Source organism: Tinamus guttatus, unplaced genomic scaffold (assembly GCF_059628265.1).
Source record: "Tinamus guttatus ecotype Peru unplaced genomic scaffold, ASM5962826v1 Tinamus_guttatus_pri_ptg000057l, whole genome shotgun sequence".
Taxonomy (NCBI): Eukaryota; Metazoa; Chordata; class Aves; order Tinamiformes; family Tinamidae; genus Tinamus; species Tinamus guttatus.
In genome coordinates, this window is record NW_028288591.1 from 46,632 (window position 1) to 62,899 (window position 16,268).

The following is a 16,268-nucleotide window of genomic DNA, read 5'->3' on the forward strand; positions in this document are numbered from 1 at the left end:
CTTCACCCAGCTGAGAAGTTCCATTTCATCGGGCAACACTTTTAGACTTCTGAGGGAAAAATGAAGAGCACATCAGATTTGCCAACTTCATCTTTGTCAGGGGAAATATTTGATCTTGGGGCAGACTGGCTCCAATCAATGCAGACATGTAACATCTGCTACCAGACCAGGAGAAACAGGAGGTCATCAGAACCCTGAGGAAGCCAAGGTTTATGTACACCCCTCATATGGGTAAGGGCAGAAGAGAAACAAAACAAAACAAAAAGACCAGGATTATCCTAGTCATCTGGAGCATCTTTCCATTTGCAAGATCACATCTGTTAGAGATAGCCTATTAGCACCAAAAATAGGCTGCTTCCTCTCTAGCGGAAGCTGCCTAAAAATGGTGCCCCCGATAGTCTAGGTAAGTGCCAATCCTCAAGTAGAGGCCAAGTTTAAAGTAATACTTTCAACTGAAAAGTTCTGTGCTTCAAGAGGGACCATCAAAGCATGGCACCAGGCTAACCTACGACAAATCCAAGCAGAGCACACACATCTGACTCAACACAGCTATCTTGTTCTTGTTATATGTGCATGCCCTGACAAGATACAAAAACTTATTTACATTTTCCATGTCTCTTGTTGCACTAAAATGATCCCTCTTCTGTCTCACTGGAAAATCATAAGCTGGCTGCAGTACAAGAGCAAGATTTTACTTTTGGTCAAAGTTACCACCCACAAACTCCCACCCCCCACCCCAAAAAAGCACCCCCAAATTGTTTACATTTAGTACCTGCCAGTCAGATGTTGCTGTGTGGCTCACAGAGTGCCTGCGACCAAGCTCTCGAGTTTGTATTCTAGTGCAGCATTTGCTACAATTATGGAGTCACTGTCGACAAAACAAAAACAAAACAAAAAACCCCGAACAAAAAACCTTTCATCTCCAAAAGCTGCTGCCAGGAGGCACCTGGTCTCTATTTGCGATCCTCAAGGAAACTGATGGGTAAGTCTGCCTGGTAGCTCCAATTTTACTTGTATTAAGAACAGAAAAAAAAAAGTCAAAGTGGGGAGAAAGTAAGAAAATTAATTCCTGCATCCAGGTAAGCGAGCATGGTGTGAGTGCAGCATCTGTATACACAATAAATGACAGAGCAAAAGGGATTGCGTTCATCCAGGTGCCTCCGGACAATGTTGTTGAACAGGCTAAAAGGGAATTTTAAAAGTTTACAGTTTTTGATTTGTCTCACTCCTTTTGCCTGTAGATCAGGCCAAACATCAAGCATGTTGGGAGGGGCACAATTCAAAGCAACACTACTTGACCAGAAAGCACTTTCCAGCAATATACAACGCAGAATGACAGACAGCAATTCATGTCAAAACAGAGAAGATGGCAAACAGCTTTCTGCAGCTTCTGACTTTAACAGGGCTTGCCCTTACCTGCTTACAAGTCTCTACAGGGTCGTTTTGGGCACAAAACGCACAACGCTGCAGGAGGTGAATCAATCCCCCAGCGCTCCAGACTGTCAGTTTATGCACGGAAACTCTTTCTCTATGGTTTCTGTTAAAGCCAACTCCACGCCTTTGGCATGTAGTAACTGCTCAGCAACACTGACACCCGCTGGACTTCCCTCGCACCACGGTGGAACACGGACCTCGGCCCCCTTCAGAGCTTGCAAAGTTCCCGAAGTTTCGAAGGGGGAAATCGAAGAGCCTCTCGAACACGTGGAGCTACGCCGCTCGAGGCCTCGCAGTCCCGCAAGCAATCTCCTCCGTAAGAGCGGAACAGGACAGCGTCGCCAGCACCCGAGCAAACCCGCCCTGACAAGGGACACTTGTAGAGGCCTGCTCTTCACAGAGGTCAGAGCACTTCTCAGTGGTTAGTGTTGCAGAAAACTGAGCCCCTCTCATCTTTAGCTGCTCCCATAATCAGTCAAATCCCTTTAACCCCAGCAACCTTCATCAAAGAAAAAAAAAAAAAGTTATATATGAACCCAAACAGGAAAAAAAAAATCATATTTACAAAGTTTGTACAATATACACATCTGATTTTCTATGGGACACACTGCACCAGAGGAAAGAGGGCCATGGCTCTGAAACAAGTCTACATACCAAGTGCTGTAACTACTAATGGAGACTTATGGAAACCAGTCTTTAGTGTTCTGCTAGAGCATAGGGCTTTTCTTATGGCTCCTGCAAAGGATGACAGGCTACTCTTTCCTCCTGGAGCTATGATGCTGCACCTAATCAGCCGAGATTTTTAGTTGGTTTTGTTTTAAATACAGGTATTTACAGTGCGGGTGAACTGCAGATGCATATCAACTCCTCCAAAAAAAAATATATGGAACAAAAATAGTAGTATTACCAATACGTTTCACCTCCCAGCCCTGGGCTTGAGTACTTGGGGAGGAGGAAGGGAAGAAAGGGGAACTTTGACCTGAAAAAAAACAGCTGTTGATTCCTTGGGCTGTGTCGGAAAGGGGAATATTCTGAATGGTCTCATAGCATAAGGCACTTTGCACGAATAAGTAACAAGCTCTTTAGCTTAAAAACAGATGAGTAACCAGGGAGAAGTTGAAATGCACTCAGTCGGTGGTTGGAGAAGTTGAAATAGCAGACAAGCTCGTGTTCATCAAGATTCTTCTCTTTTTAGGGTTTCTCTTCCTCCCTTGCTGCCCCTCCCACCCAAAGAAAAAGAATTTAAAACCAGCAGTTAGTGCAACTAATGTTCAATCAGCACACAGTGCAAACAAGTGGAAAAACAAAAAGATATTCCTCCTTTTATCTTCTTTCTTCCTTGCTGCCAAATTTAAAAAGAAAAAAGGCCGAGCTCTTTAGTCTTCATAGTTCCAAAATGAAAAGACGAAGAAAAACCCATAAAGAGAAGGGTATCCCCAAAGAAACGATGTGTCACAGATCTGGATCAAAGGGCTTCACCTTCTGGCATGTGTAATCAAAGCCTAAAAAACAAAACAAAAGACCCACATCTACAGTTAAATACTTTTTACACATACCCCCAACCGAAGAAGTGAATCACACTGACTATGTAGCAGCTTTAGGAAAGCAAACTGCAGCTGAACTTTTGGAACAGCCTGGCTGCAACAACGCTTCCTGCTCCAGCAAGTCGCGGCACAGCAAACCCTGGGCGCTCTCCCTTCTGGCCCACAAAGGGCCAGAGGCCACTGCGCCAGGGAGCGCAGAGCGGCAGCCGAGGCAACGGCTACGACGAACTTCTCCAGAGCAAGTCCAGCAACAAGAGGGGTTTCAAGGCAAAGTTAACCTTGCAGTTTAAAAAGACCCGCCGCCTCTCAGAAAGAGGGACAACTACACGACTACCCCAATCGGACTTGCCCGCTCACTCGTGTGACTCCTTAAGGAAGCCGTGTACTTTCTCAGACAAGGTCTCAGCACACACCCTCAGAATAAGGTACCCACGGCCCTTTGCACCCACCTCTCCCGAGTTCTTTTAAAAGAAAATATGTGTGTGTGTGCATACACACACGCACACACGTATATACATATATATATATAACCTCAATCATAAAAACACAGAGTTCAGCCAGCAAATCAGAGACTGTAAACCAGCTTGGCAGGACTGTTTAGGGCTCCTCTTCAGTATTTTCAGAGAAAGGACATAGGGCCATTTTTAAACTAAATTCAGCAACTACATTTTGCATCACCTTCTCATCACTTGAGAAGAATTTCTGCAGCGTTCTTAGGATTCTCTACTTCATGATTCCCAATGAAAGGACACGCACGAGAATTTCTTGCAACCCAAACAGAATCATCTCTCACCTTAGACAACTAAAACAGACCAAACGCCACCCTCTAATTTTGCTCTAATGCAACCCAGGACAATTTTCCATCTTGTAAGATAAACGGACTCAGCAATTCTTCCCCTAAAGTTACCAGAAGAGGTGCACTTAAAAAGAATGAGGTTTCAGTTTAGGGTGCCGTGAAGATAAGTAGACCTCAAGCGGCAATAAGGATGAATTACACCTTTGCTACCCACTCTTCACTTGCGAGGGCCCGAATCAAATGATGTAGGCATCTCTCAGCCTGAACCTGCTCCTTTCAACTGACGAGGTGCTGAGGTGTCGCTGCTGCTGCTACGTTCTCAAATCAGCAATCTCTTCTCAGCACCTTTCTCATGACTGCTTGCCCCTCTGCCCCTCAGCTGTTTCTCCTGTTAGCTATGCCATACGGAGAGAACTCCTAAGGGTACCAGACATCATTCCAGCTTTTCTACCTCCCCTTCTTCCACCCCTAACACGCGCCCAGCATTTCAGTCAAAACCACTAGAAGCTGCTTCTCCCATTCAGTATCCCTTGCACTGACTCTCTCATCCTCTTGTTTTCACATTCGGCTCCTCCTCAGCACATCGCTTTCCACTCTTCCCCCTGACACCACTCTCATCTATCAGCTGTTCTTTCACCCTTTCACATGCCTTGTGCCCTCGGGAAGGCATTTACATACGCACATGGTTATGGTTTCTCATCTTCTACAGGTTCACTGTGGTATTCTGCCACATACAGGCTCTTGTCAATGTTGCTTGGTATGGGTTTAATTTCAGTTCCCAACTGCTCCTCAATACTTTTCAGGTTGAATCGATCATCATAGGTGATCAAGTTGATGGCCAAGCCAAGATGACCAAAGCGACCTTGGGAAGGAGAAAAAACAACAACAACAAAGTTCACCGAAACAGTTTGCGGGTTCTGGTGGGATTCAGATTGTTCTGACGATGAGAGCAAGTCCAGGCCCTGCCCCAGGGCTCTGCGTTTCACCCGGCTGAGAGAATGCAAAAACCCAAGAGACCAAAAGATGCTCCAACGGAGCACACCTATTATTTACAAACAAAAACCCCTTCCACTACTGCACTCTGTGCTCCCGGCCTTTACTGAACAGCAAGCGCTCCTGCCACAAAGACGTGCGGGTGCATGAGCTGAATGGCAGAAACACAAAAGGTGGTGATCTCTCTCAGGTGTTTCCTTCTCTTTCCCAGCTCGCTCCCCTCGGTGGATACGAGCCTTTCCCAGAGATGAATTTTGCTGTTGTCTGGACGTCGGAAACATTTTGGAGCACTTGCAGAAGCACACTATGCTGCGGCAGCTCAGTTCTCATGAGAGATTTTTCCCAAAATACAAACAGGAGCAACAGAAAATCTCTCGAGATTAGAGCAAATAAGGTGTCCCATTGAGCTGTGCAGGCCAGTTTCAAAAGCGTGGGCATCTATTCAGATTACTTGTGAGGATAATCACCTGAGCCAATACCTGAAAACACATGCTGCTGCCCTTCGAACAGGGTAGGACGCTAGAAACTTGTATGAGAAGCAAAACTGGGTAAAACAATTCTCAGATACAGTAACAGTAAGCAAAAGCCAATTCAAGCCCAAGGTGGTCAGAGTTATGAGCAAAGTTATCCCTAAATTATGCTTCCCCTCTCACCTGATCTGCCAATACGATGGAGATAAGTCTCTGCCAGCTTTGGGAAATCAAAGTTTATCACCACATTCACAGCTTGGATATCAATACCTCGGGTAAACAGATCTGAAAGACAATCGGGACATGAAGAAAGTTACTTTCAACAAGATCACATGCTTGCAGGATTGGGGTGGAAAGATTAACAAACAGCAACTTGCACTAGTTTCTAAATATAAACCTCTCTTTTATCATGACCTTTTACATTGAATTCTGCTCTGGCTTCTTCTCGCTCTTTACCCTTTTTAGGCAGGAATAAGGAAAGAAAAACGACAAAGATCCCATATTTTCACACATATATAAGAAAAGTCAGTAATACCAAGCCCATTTTCCAGATTATTTTTGAGCTTCTTTTTCTCTAATAAAAGCATCTCCTCAGCCATGAAGCACATTGCCATTGTCACAATAAACTCAACATCTGAATTGCATCCAACTAACTAAACTGTTTACTTGCTCCTCCTCCCCAACTTCTAATGATTTTCATTGAGACTATCCAGATGCGTGTAGCCAGCAGCAGACAGTGGCATGTTTACTCATACACAGGCAAATTAAAACTGCAAAAGCTCTTAGAAAATGATGAAGTATCAATATCCAAAGAACTAGTAAAATGTACTGTGGTGATCTCAGTCGCAGACTGGAACCCCACCTACAACTTGGATGTTATCTCATAAAACTTCAGCCCAGCCATTTAAAGGGCCCTCATGCATGGAAATAAAACACGGTATATTACCAATAGGGTGAAACTATCACAATGACAGTTTCGCTAGCAAGTTGCGTCTTCACTACTTGTCTGAAAAGACAAAGAATGTCTCACGGATAACTTGAGTCTGCTGCATACAAGTTTCACTAAATTCTCTTTCCCAAACCTATTATTTTGCTTTATTTCCAATCTAGTTATCCTTTATAAGAGCTAATGGCTAGCCTACCTTTTACTGACATTCCTTCCTCCCCAACCCCCCAAAACATAAATACCAAAAAAATAATAAAAGGGATAAAAGTGTTGAAGCGTTTAGGAGTTCTTACCAGTGCAAACAAGATTGCGGCATAAGCCATTTCGAAAATCGTGGAACACACGATTGCGGTGTTCCTGGAAAGAAGGAGAAGTTTCAGGTAGATATTGAAGTTACAAACATGAAACTTTGATCAAATGTATTCCTACTTCCTCCATCACCAAGAACAACTGACTCGCAACAAAGCTGTTCATACATATTTCTTAGGACGTCTTACCCATATGCCCTGAAGAGCAAAGAGGCCCATGTAGACAAAGACAAGAGTGGGTTCTAAACCCTCATGCACTTCCCTCACAGACAGCTCAAAATGGGAGTTTTGCAAGTAACTATTTTGTTAAATCTACATGAAGGAAGTTAAATTAACTGAAAACTAATAGGAATGGCATGCAGTAACAATTTGGGCTCTGTAGTAACTATCCTTCCCTTAACTTCTGCAGCAAAACGCCTCACACCAATTTCTGCCTGCATTAAGCACGGGAACCGGCATACATGAAAGCACAAGCAGCAGCTAGGACTCTCATTTATGACACCTAGCTCCACGGAAATAGAGGTTTGTGAAGAAAGCTGTCTGTGGCCAAATCTTAGTTTTATTTCTGATGTTTTGAGTACTGGCTTCTCCAGCCTCCTGCTATATTCCACACGTTTCATTTATTTTGTGTCCCAGAATCACATTTATGATTATTTGCATGGAGGAGATGGGGAAGGGAAGGAGATAAACTAAAAGTTACTTCATACTCACCTGCCTCATTTTAGCATGGATATAGAAGCAGGAATAGCCCAGCTGGGAGATCTTTTTGGCTAGCAATTCAACCCGTTGAGAGGAGTTGCAGAAAATGATTGACTGGTTAATCTGGAGCTGAACATAAAAGTAGCATGTTTAGTAAAGGTAGCGTTTTACTAATAAACATAAAAATGTGCAAGAACTCTAAATCCTTTCCAAGAAAGGGGCAAAGCAGGTATGCTGCAAGTAACCGAAAGAGTACAGATTTTGTGCACAAGAGGAGAAAAGTTGGTATTGTTCCATAACGAGAAGTTACAGGACAAGCAGCAAGTATTTTTAGCTTCAGCTTACATAGCAAAATCAGCACTTTTTGGCATTGGAAAAACAAACAAAAAACCCACATATAGTTAGCCAGTCTTTGTTGCCTTAAATCTTATTCTTGCTTTTGAAGGATAAAAGCTTCTGCCTGTTCCTTACCAAATCCTACCGCTTACCCTGGAAAACAGCGTATTGAGGCAGTGTACTTTCTGACGCTCGGTTACGTAGGCGTAGTACTGGGTAACTCCCTTCAAGGTCAGCTCCTCCATCAGATTAATCTCATATGGTTTCTGCAAATGGGAATTCTGAAAGGCGGGGGGAAGAGGATGTTCAAGTTACAGATAAAGCAGACATATCCGAGTGCAAACCAGCATAAAGGACCGCTCAGCCTCAGGTTCTCAAGTTCCTTCCTGGCAAGTAGGCACCACGCTCAGGCGACACATATGACAGGTAGGGTGGGCAAAATTTCACAGAAGACTGTAAATCAAAGGCAACAGAGCAGGTCAGACGGCAGTGCCTCTAGGAAGCAAATCAGTCTAAACTGCAGGTAACAACTCCTGCAGAAAGGAAAATGGTGCCTTTTATGCAAGAACTCTCTCTCCTGTCTCTCCTAGTTCCTTAGCAGAGGCAAAAATATTTGGACACTGCTGTTCTAGATCCGGGCTGCTATTAAGCAGGTAACACCTGCATGCATAAGCAAGCATTAACAGTTATGCATCATTCATTCATGCATTTCATGTGCAAGTCATCACAATCAATGTGTGTTTGAAAACATCTTCCACCTACCATGAACTTCTGTACACTCAGAGGGAAAGTGGCTGAGTAGAGCAAAATCTGTCTGTTTTTAGGTAGCGTAAGAATAATGTCCTCCATTATTTGGACAAAGTCTTGAGACAGCAACTTATCCGCCTGTAAGAGAAGAAAGACAAAATAATTTCAACTACTTGTGCAAGGTCCAGTTTTCTAGTCATATTTCATTGTAAACCGAAAACACACACGTGCAAACAGGAAAAAAAGGCCATGGTATTCTACTTGTCTTTACAAAGCAACTGCCCTAAATTCTAGCAACATTCTCCAAAAAGTTTAGCTTAGCTACTACAGGTACAATTTATTTCTTGGTTATTTCAGAGCAAGGCGGGGGCAGGAGTTAAATCCAGTTGTTGAGAAACAGGGAAGTTAAACAGATTCAAACTGAAGAGAAACGAATGATATGAGAGACTACACTAAAAGCAGCTACCAGTGTTCCTATCAGATTCATTAAAGAGCTTTCACACAACCATCTTCTCAACGTCTCACTCAGAATACTCGAAAGGCATTTTTTTCCAAGTTGTTTTGCTAAAAGATTCACCCAAAATATCAAGAGGCATAAGAATTCTTGTGCCAAAGCACTTCCTGAGAAAAATTCAGAAATAGTTTCATTTTGTAGTGTTTCCAACCAAAGTTTTATTCCAGTGCTTAACGGGAAAGCTTGCAGAAACACACCGTTACTTTAATTCAGTGTTAAAAAATCCAAACTGTTTATAACAAGAGCAACTTGCCTCATCCAATACTATCATCTGGACATGCTCAACTTTTGCTACTCCTTTCTTGATGAGATCGAGAATTCTCCCAGGGGTAGCTATCACCACATGCACTGCAAGTTTGGAAGAGCAAAAAGATTAGATGACTAAAACAATGCAAAAAGTTTCTGGCAGTCACAGCCAGGTTTCACAGGAACAGTGTGAGAATGATGACTGTATATAAGCACTGAATAGGCAATATTACGGTCTGTTCTGCGACACACAATCAATAACACTGAGTAACTCCAAAGCAGAACTTCCACTGCCATACATTAAAGGACAGCAATTTTAACATAGCAAAAGTGTTCCAACCTGTATCGTCAAGCCTCATTATGTCATCTCGTAAATTGGTTCCTCCTGTTGTTGCCATCACCTTGGCACCTCCCATGTGTTTGCTGACTTGGATACAGATTTGACTGACCTGCAGGGCTAGTTCACGGGTGGGAACAATCACCATTGCTGAAAAGTAGGAGTCTCAGCGTGAGTTATTTGTACTTACTAAAAACATAGTGCATCTTCATCAATTATCCTTAGGGCAGACATACACTTTAGGAGGAGGGCCACACTCCTCCATACTCCCTCTCTGCCTCAGGCCCCCAGCCATGAACTGCACTTAATACTCCAAATCCACTTTCCAGGACAAGATAGTAAATTTCCAGAACAGCTTTCATTTCAGGTTTTTGAAAACTTTCATAATACCACCTTCCCTCCACCACTCCCCAGTTTTTTTTTGGCAATACAAGCAGACAGCAGATGAATTTCAATAACCAGCTTTAGATGCAAACGTGCTAAATAGGTGCCAACACCAGAACCTGGACGGAGCTAACAAAGCCATCTCAACTCACCTTGTATATTGTCCTTCTTTAAGTCTAGCCGTTCAAGTAAGGGAATGAGGTAGGCTCCACTCTTGCCTGTTCCATTTTTCGCTCTAGCCAAGATATCCCTACCAGATAAAGCAATGGGGATGCTCTCCTCCTGAAATGCAATGACAAGCAGTGTTACGACCAACCATAAGCCAAGCCTGCCTAAGGGCCTGCCTGAATTTAATTCCCCTACTAACAGTATCGCATCAGGTCCATTTTTCCCATGAGGACAAAAGCCTGCAGCTGTATATCCTAGCCTCGTGACAGGAAGGAGTTAAACGCATCAGAAAAGACTTCAAGACAGCAGTAGTTCTGCTCACACTTCCTCACTTAACACCCTTGTGTCACCTGGTCCCAAGAGGACCAGCAATCAGGTACTCATAAGGATGGCAAACTCATACCAACAGATTAGAAAGAGGTGAAATTTAGAAAAAAAGTGTGATCACTAAGGCAGTCATTAACCAACCTCTGTTATGGGAAAAGATAACCACGTATGTATCTCGACGTGAGAAATGTATCAGCCGTTGCAGTTTCAAATCTGCATGTTTTTGGGACATATCTACGACAAAAGCTGCAGCCTTTCCTTACGAAGCTTCGGACATTCAAAACCCGTCCAATGTCACCTGCTTTTTGCTTTCTTTTGCAATAACATCTAAATACCACAGGCCCCTCAACCTTGTCGCACAGGAGATGCAGCAGAGCAGAATCTGTATTAAAGCACTTAATTTCACTAAAAGTCATGGATTTTTCTGCGTCTTGTGCAGCTAAAATGAACAGCTGTGTCAACAATAATCCTGCAAAGACCAATTAAAAGAGGATCCAATAATTCCCAAAGTTTGCAAGTCAGTAACACTAAGGAGCATTAAAAGTAAAAGCCAGAGAGAGGAACAAAAAGGTAAACTTGCCTCATTCAATTAATTCAAATCAATTAATCTCATTCCTCTGTCTTCCACTGTGCCTCCTCCCAAATGCTTACAGCTGTGTGGTAAAGCTGTACACATATCTTTGTAACAACTAAAGACTTGCAACTCATGGCAAGTCAAGCAGAGTTTGCCCCACAAACAAACAGAAAAGGCACTGTTATCACTGAGACTACTTATTTGCTTGAAGGATGCTACTTAAACAGGAGATTGAAATACTACTGCCTCCACAGTGACAAGAAAAATCAAAATAGCTTATTTAAAGAGTAAGTCCTATTTCTGACTCTCAGGAGCTAAGAATGATGTAAGAATTTCCCCCTGTCCCCAAAGTATCACCGAGTTCTACTGCTCAATTCATGACATGATTATACCACACCTAAGTAGGAATACAAATTTCAATAAATTCATACAAACTTTAGCAGTGGCTTTTAACTACTCTATTTTATATACTTTATACCTGAATAGGAGATGGTTTTTCCCAGCCCATTTCAAAAATTCCCATCAGCAACTCCCGTTTCAAACAGTAATCTTCAAACTCGTTTCCTTTTGTGGAGGTCACATCCTGAATAATCAAGAAAACACATTGATAAGATTAGTTCATGGGATCCACGGCAGTAGATTGATCAGACTCAATGACAGACTATTTATGCAGAAAGACTACAAAGCACATTCCATGAACATGCAAGAGGTCACACTAATCTGTGCAACACTGTACGACGCAGAAGGAAATATTAACTGTCCGGTAACTGTGAATATCCACTGTCACCTTTTTATCTGCCTTGCAAGACACACTGAGAATCAAGCAACACTCAGCCCTGCCCCCAAAATACAAAGGAAATTTGAAGCTTTACAAGGAAAACATTTCTCCCATATAACTGAGAGCACATCAATCAATTCTTCACTTAAAAATAGCAAGGATTGCTTCCGCATCTCTGCCCAGCAGAAATATTTTGCAACACACAGTTTATCCTACATGCTTTCTTTCAAAACACACTTATAAATTTCAAACATCCTTACCGAAGTTTTAATTCGCAAATCCTTTGGAGGGAGTTTTAAAGTCTTCTTCCAGTCATCACCAGGTCTATAGCAAAATAAATAAATAAATAAATACACACACACACAGGCCTTAAATATCACTTTTTTAAAAAAAAAAATTATTAGCAACAGTTTTAAGAACTAGTACTTTCACCTCTGGAAGACTAAAAGCATCTAGGCATATGAGCTCACGTCTTCTCTGAGCTAAGCAGGATGCAACAGGCAGGAAACTGTAAATAGAGAAATTCAGCAGTCTGCCAAGTACAAAAAGAGTTTGTGAAATCTTTATCCAGTCATGATTTGACTCGCATTTTGGGGCAGTATATCCGTCCAGTAGAACATTGATTTAAAGGATGAACTGCATTAGTCAAACAGAAGAAACTGGCTATAATAAATGCACCGAAGTATTTTACCTGTTGGAAAACCAACAATAAATTCCTGAAAAACAAAAATGTCTGGCCCAGGTATCATCTACTCTTAGTTTAAAAGTAACACGTGCAGATAAAAACCAGATTTTTAGAGAAAATTAAGCAACATGCATGTGCCACTAGCCCATCAAATATCAAAGGCCTTTGAATTTTCAAAAGGCTCTTTTTCCTCGTTCCCAGCTGCAAAGGTGCTAGGATTAGCTTAACCCGCTAGCTTGCTCAGATTAACCCATTTTATAAAAGCAAACAGAAGCTAGTCGAGCAAACTCTACAAGTCAGAACATTCCATTAAGAACTCTTCTATTACTCAGGCATTCTCCTTACAATTAAATGGGGACAATCTCTCCTCTCTTATCGGCGGTTGCGGGGGGGTTAACTGTGGGGGAGCGGGGAAAAAGCCCCATCTTACTGTACGGCGCGAATTTTTCAAAACTGCCAGAATTCCCGCCAGCGCACTCATGCTTTATTAGCATTATTCTCAAAGCAGTTTGATGGGAAGGCAGATAAAAGCAACATAAGATATCGTGACACTATCGCATTAGCTGGACTCAGAATTTGATTAATGAAAAAACAGTCACATCTCAGAGAGTGCACGCTGCTCGCTCCTCTGTGTGCGGACATTCTGCGCTTAATTCACACAAGCTAGCAGAGAAGTGACTATAAGATCATTGAGAGAAGATATCTGACTGAAGAATTTCTCACCATGAGAGACATCTGTGAAAACAAATGAAAAACTACACAACTGGACAAAGGCTACATGGTATTTCCTCCTCTGCCTCAAGTCTCAATTCAGACCCTCTGCACTCCCCAACTCCCTTCTCCTACGGCTTGCAACGAACAAAGAGAACAGGATGCTGCTGCTTAGTAGGGCTACCTTTGTCAAACGGCTACATGCCTTGAAAAGCAAAGGGCCAAATTCAATTTTCACAAACAATAATTACTAAGGCCATCGTCAGAGAAGTTCATACCGGAAAGATCTCTTTTTAAAATATATATATACACACACACACACACACTTTTACATACAGACCCTTCAAACATCAGTAACCCAAAACAACAACAACAACACCTTTTTAAACACAAGCACCCAAGTACACTTTCCCACACAAGAAACTTCAATGCTATTTTCCATCAGCTATTTTTTCCTGGCATTTGCACCCAGACTTACTTTATAGTGGTGGTCATGCTCTGTGCTTGCTGTTGAGTGCCATTGTTGATTGTGTTGGCATTTTTCAGCTGGTTCATCTGTTGCTGAGTTTGTGTGCCTCCACCTCCTGGGCCCCCGCTGGGTTTTACAGGGCCTCTCAACTGCCCATTCTGACTGGATAGACCCATTATAACAGGGTTCTCTGTTCTGGCCGTGCTCATGTTTTTAGTTTTAAAGATGTCTTTGTAGACTTCAAAACTTTGAAAGTCAGTACAGAAACTGTAATAACAGTTTATTAGACTCTCCAAAATGAAGAGATAAATAAGTCTTGCTCAATATATGAGTCCTTTATTGCAATGCAGGCAAGCACCTGTAAGTCACTCAAAAGTAAAGTAGTAACTTGCTCTGATGCACTGTGGATCAACTTTTTTTAAAAAAAAGCCCTCTAGCGAAGTTGAGTTGTATCAGAATCACTCGCTTCAATCTGAAAGAGAAGCAGATGACAACAATTAATACGTGTCTTTACATCGACAGAGTCTGCATCAGTTTAGATTGTAGAGCAGCCTGCAATAACTTATGCTTTCAGAAAAATCGCTTCCTCTCAGGCAACGTGCAACACAAAGTACCCGCTCTCCTGTTTCCTCAGTTGAAGTACCAAAAGCACACAAAATCCTTTTCCCTTACTATGAAGTTGAGCAAAATAGCACAGGTCACCAGGGATCGCTTCATACGCCACTGTACTTTCAAGAGCCTTCCTGCGACTAACCACTTGAGAAACACAGCGCAGCCCCCTTGCCGAGCAGATCTGAACTACAGCAGCTGCTTTGCCTGTCCCTCAAATGCAGCCACCTCTGGGACACAACAAAGCACCCACAGAACGCCGAATAACACGGTTACACAGAACTCTGTGACAGGAAGCAAGGATCCACAATAGCAAGCAGATTATTACAGCCATATTTAAGAAACCCTCAGGATACTCTGACTACCCTTTAAGCTACAAGGAGAAATAGAAACGATGAGCGCATCATCTGATAAAACAACAAATAAATAAATAAACACTCAGGAGTGACTTGAAGGTTTTCCCTCCTCCACTACCCAAAATTACTTTAGACAGCTCACTTTAAACCAATACCCGATTTCAAAGTTTAGAAGTCATTTGGGATAGTGAAGCTCGTGACATCATCAAGCTGAACTGCCGGCAGCTTCCTGTTTTGTGAAGTCCAAATGACTGCACCGCAACTGCTCCTTCATCTCCAGTCTGAAGCAATGAATAAACACACATACACCAGATCCGCAGCTTCCTGCTTGGGCTCTGTACGATGTTACATTCCAGCTGTCACTAACAACGCATGTTGCGCTCAAAAGATAATAATCAGGACACGTAACTTAATGCAAACATCACACTTAAAAAAAAAAAAAAAAGGAAAAAAAAAAAAGGCTGCTGGCAAAATATGTAAGCGGATCGCACAAAGCTCGTATCTTGCATACAGAATGCCCACAGTCACAGCTGAAAAGCTCTCCCTATGCTGGCAGCAGTGAACCAGGACACTGCTAGTCTGAAACTTTGTCAAAAGAGGAGGAAGTGGCTGCATGTGCAAACTCTCACGGCAAAGCATCTGCCTCTCGGGACAACACAAAGGGAGAAAGAGCAGACTGTCTGGTGATCGGCAAGTTAAGAGGCTACCCGGAAAACAAACATTTCCCGCTGGCTAAAATACAGGCTTAAAACAGTACTGGTGTGTGAAATTTAAAGTGACAGAAATGCTACGCTCCATGAGGCGGAAAGAAAAGAAATTCGCACTCTTTTCGATTTCCCAGGCGTGTCCCAGGATATCGATTAGGGCTTCCCAGCACGTTCTTGTGCTAGTGAGAATCGAGCCCACCGCCAGCTCGCGCCCGGGCCCGCAGCGAGTTTCGCCACCTCCCTTGCTTTACTTTTGCAGGAGAAGGAACGAGCGACGGCAGAGCCACCTCCCCAACGCCAACTAACCCCCCGCACACAGCGCCGTCTCTCCAGGGCTCCCCTCGAGGGAGCCCCGGCCACCGCGCCCCCCGCTCCCTCAGGCGGCCGCGCTCACGGCGCGGGGCCCGGCCCAGCGCCGCGGCCCGGGACGGGCGGCGCCGCCCTTGCCCACGCAGCGGCCCGGCCGCGAGCCGCCCCGTAGCACGGGCTCCCCCTCCCGCAACACCCACGCAGGCAGCCACCGCCCCCCGCTCCGAAGCCCGCCCGGCCGCACAAAGCGGCCGCCGCCGGCCCCCGCAGCGCCCATTGTTGCCGCGGGCCGGGCCCGGGCGCACTGCGGCAGGGCCGCGAGGCCCAGCTGCGCCATCCCAGCACCCGCCGCCGCCAACAAAGGCGCGGCCCCGCCGCCCGGCCCGCCGCCCCTCCCCCGCGCGGCCCGCGGCCCCTCAGCGCCGCCAGGCCCGGCGCAGGCCCCGCCGCTCCTGCGTCGCGCCGCGGGCCGCGAGGCCGGGCCGGGTGGCGGCCGCCGTCCCCCGGCGCTCCCCGCAGCCTCCCCGGCGCCCTGGCCCGTCCTCACCGCCACCAGCCGCGCTCTCCCTCGCCCAGGTATAAAATCCTCTCGCTCCCCCTTGGTGCCTTGTTATGGCGACTCGACGCTCCAAGATGGCGGCTTCCTCCTTCCTCCCGTGCGCCCTCCCCCTCCCGGCAGGGCACGCCAGGCCCCGCCCCGCACGCACGCACGCGCCGCGTCACGGCGGGCGGGGCCGAGCGCTGAGGGTGGCGCAGGCGCGTCCCGCGCCCTCCCGCCCCGCGCGCGCCCCCCGGCGGCCGGGCCCTGGCGAGCGGGGCCG

The 16,268-nt window shown here is 44.8% G+C and overlaps 1 protein-coding gene across 2 annotated transcripts; it reads right to left on the minus strand.

Annotated features, from left to right (window-relative positions):
• Positions 1-375: 375 nt before the first annotated feature.
• On the minus strand, positions 376-16,138 carry DDX6 (DEAD-box helicase 6). 2 transcript variants are annotated; one of them, XM_088540214.1, is made up of 14 exons: positions 15,995-16,138; positions 13,476-13,938; positions 11,862-11,925; positions 11,302-11,406; positions 9,907-10,036; positions 9,374-9,520; positions 9,041-9,135; positions 8,289-8,411; positions 7,679-7,807; positions 7,203-7,319; positions 6,477-6,540; positions 5,421-5,522; positions 4,457-4,636; positions 376-2,936 (listed from the first exon to the last, which is right to left on the minus strand). In XM_088540214.1, the coding sequence occupies exons 2-13, from the start codon at positions 13,673-13,675 to the stop codon at positions 4,461-4,463; spliced, it is 1,452 nt and encodes a 483-aa protein (XP_088396340.1). In that variant the 5' UTR covers positions 13,676-13,938; positions 15,995-16,138; the 3' UTR covers positions 376-2,936; positions 4,457-4,460. The 2 variants fall into 2 exon arrangements, with proteins under 2 accessions (XP_088396340.1, XP_088396341.1); XM_088540215.1 differs by having other exon boundaries at positions 16,054-16,099.
• Between the last annotated feature and the right edge of the window lie 130 nt (positions 16,139-16,268).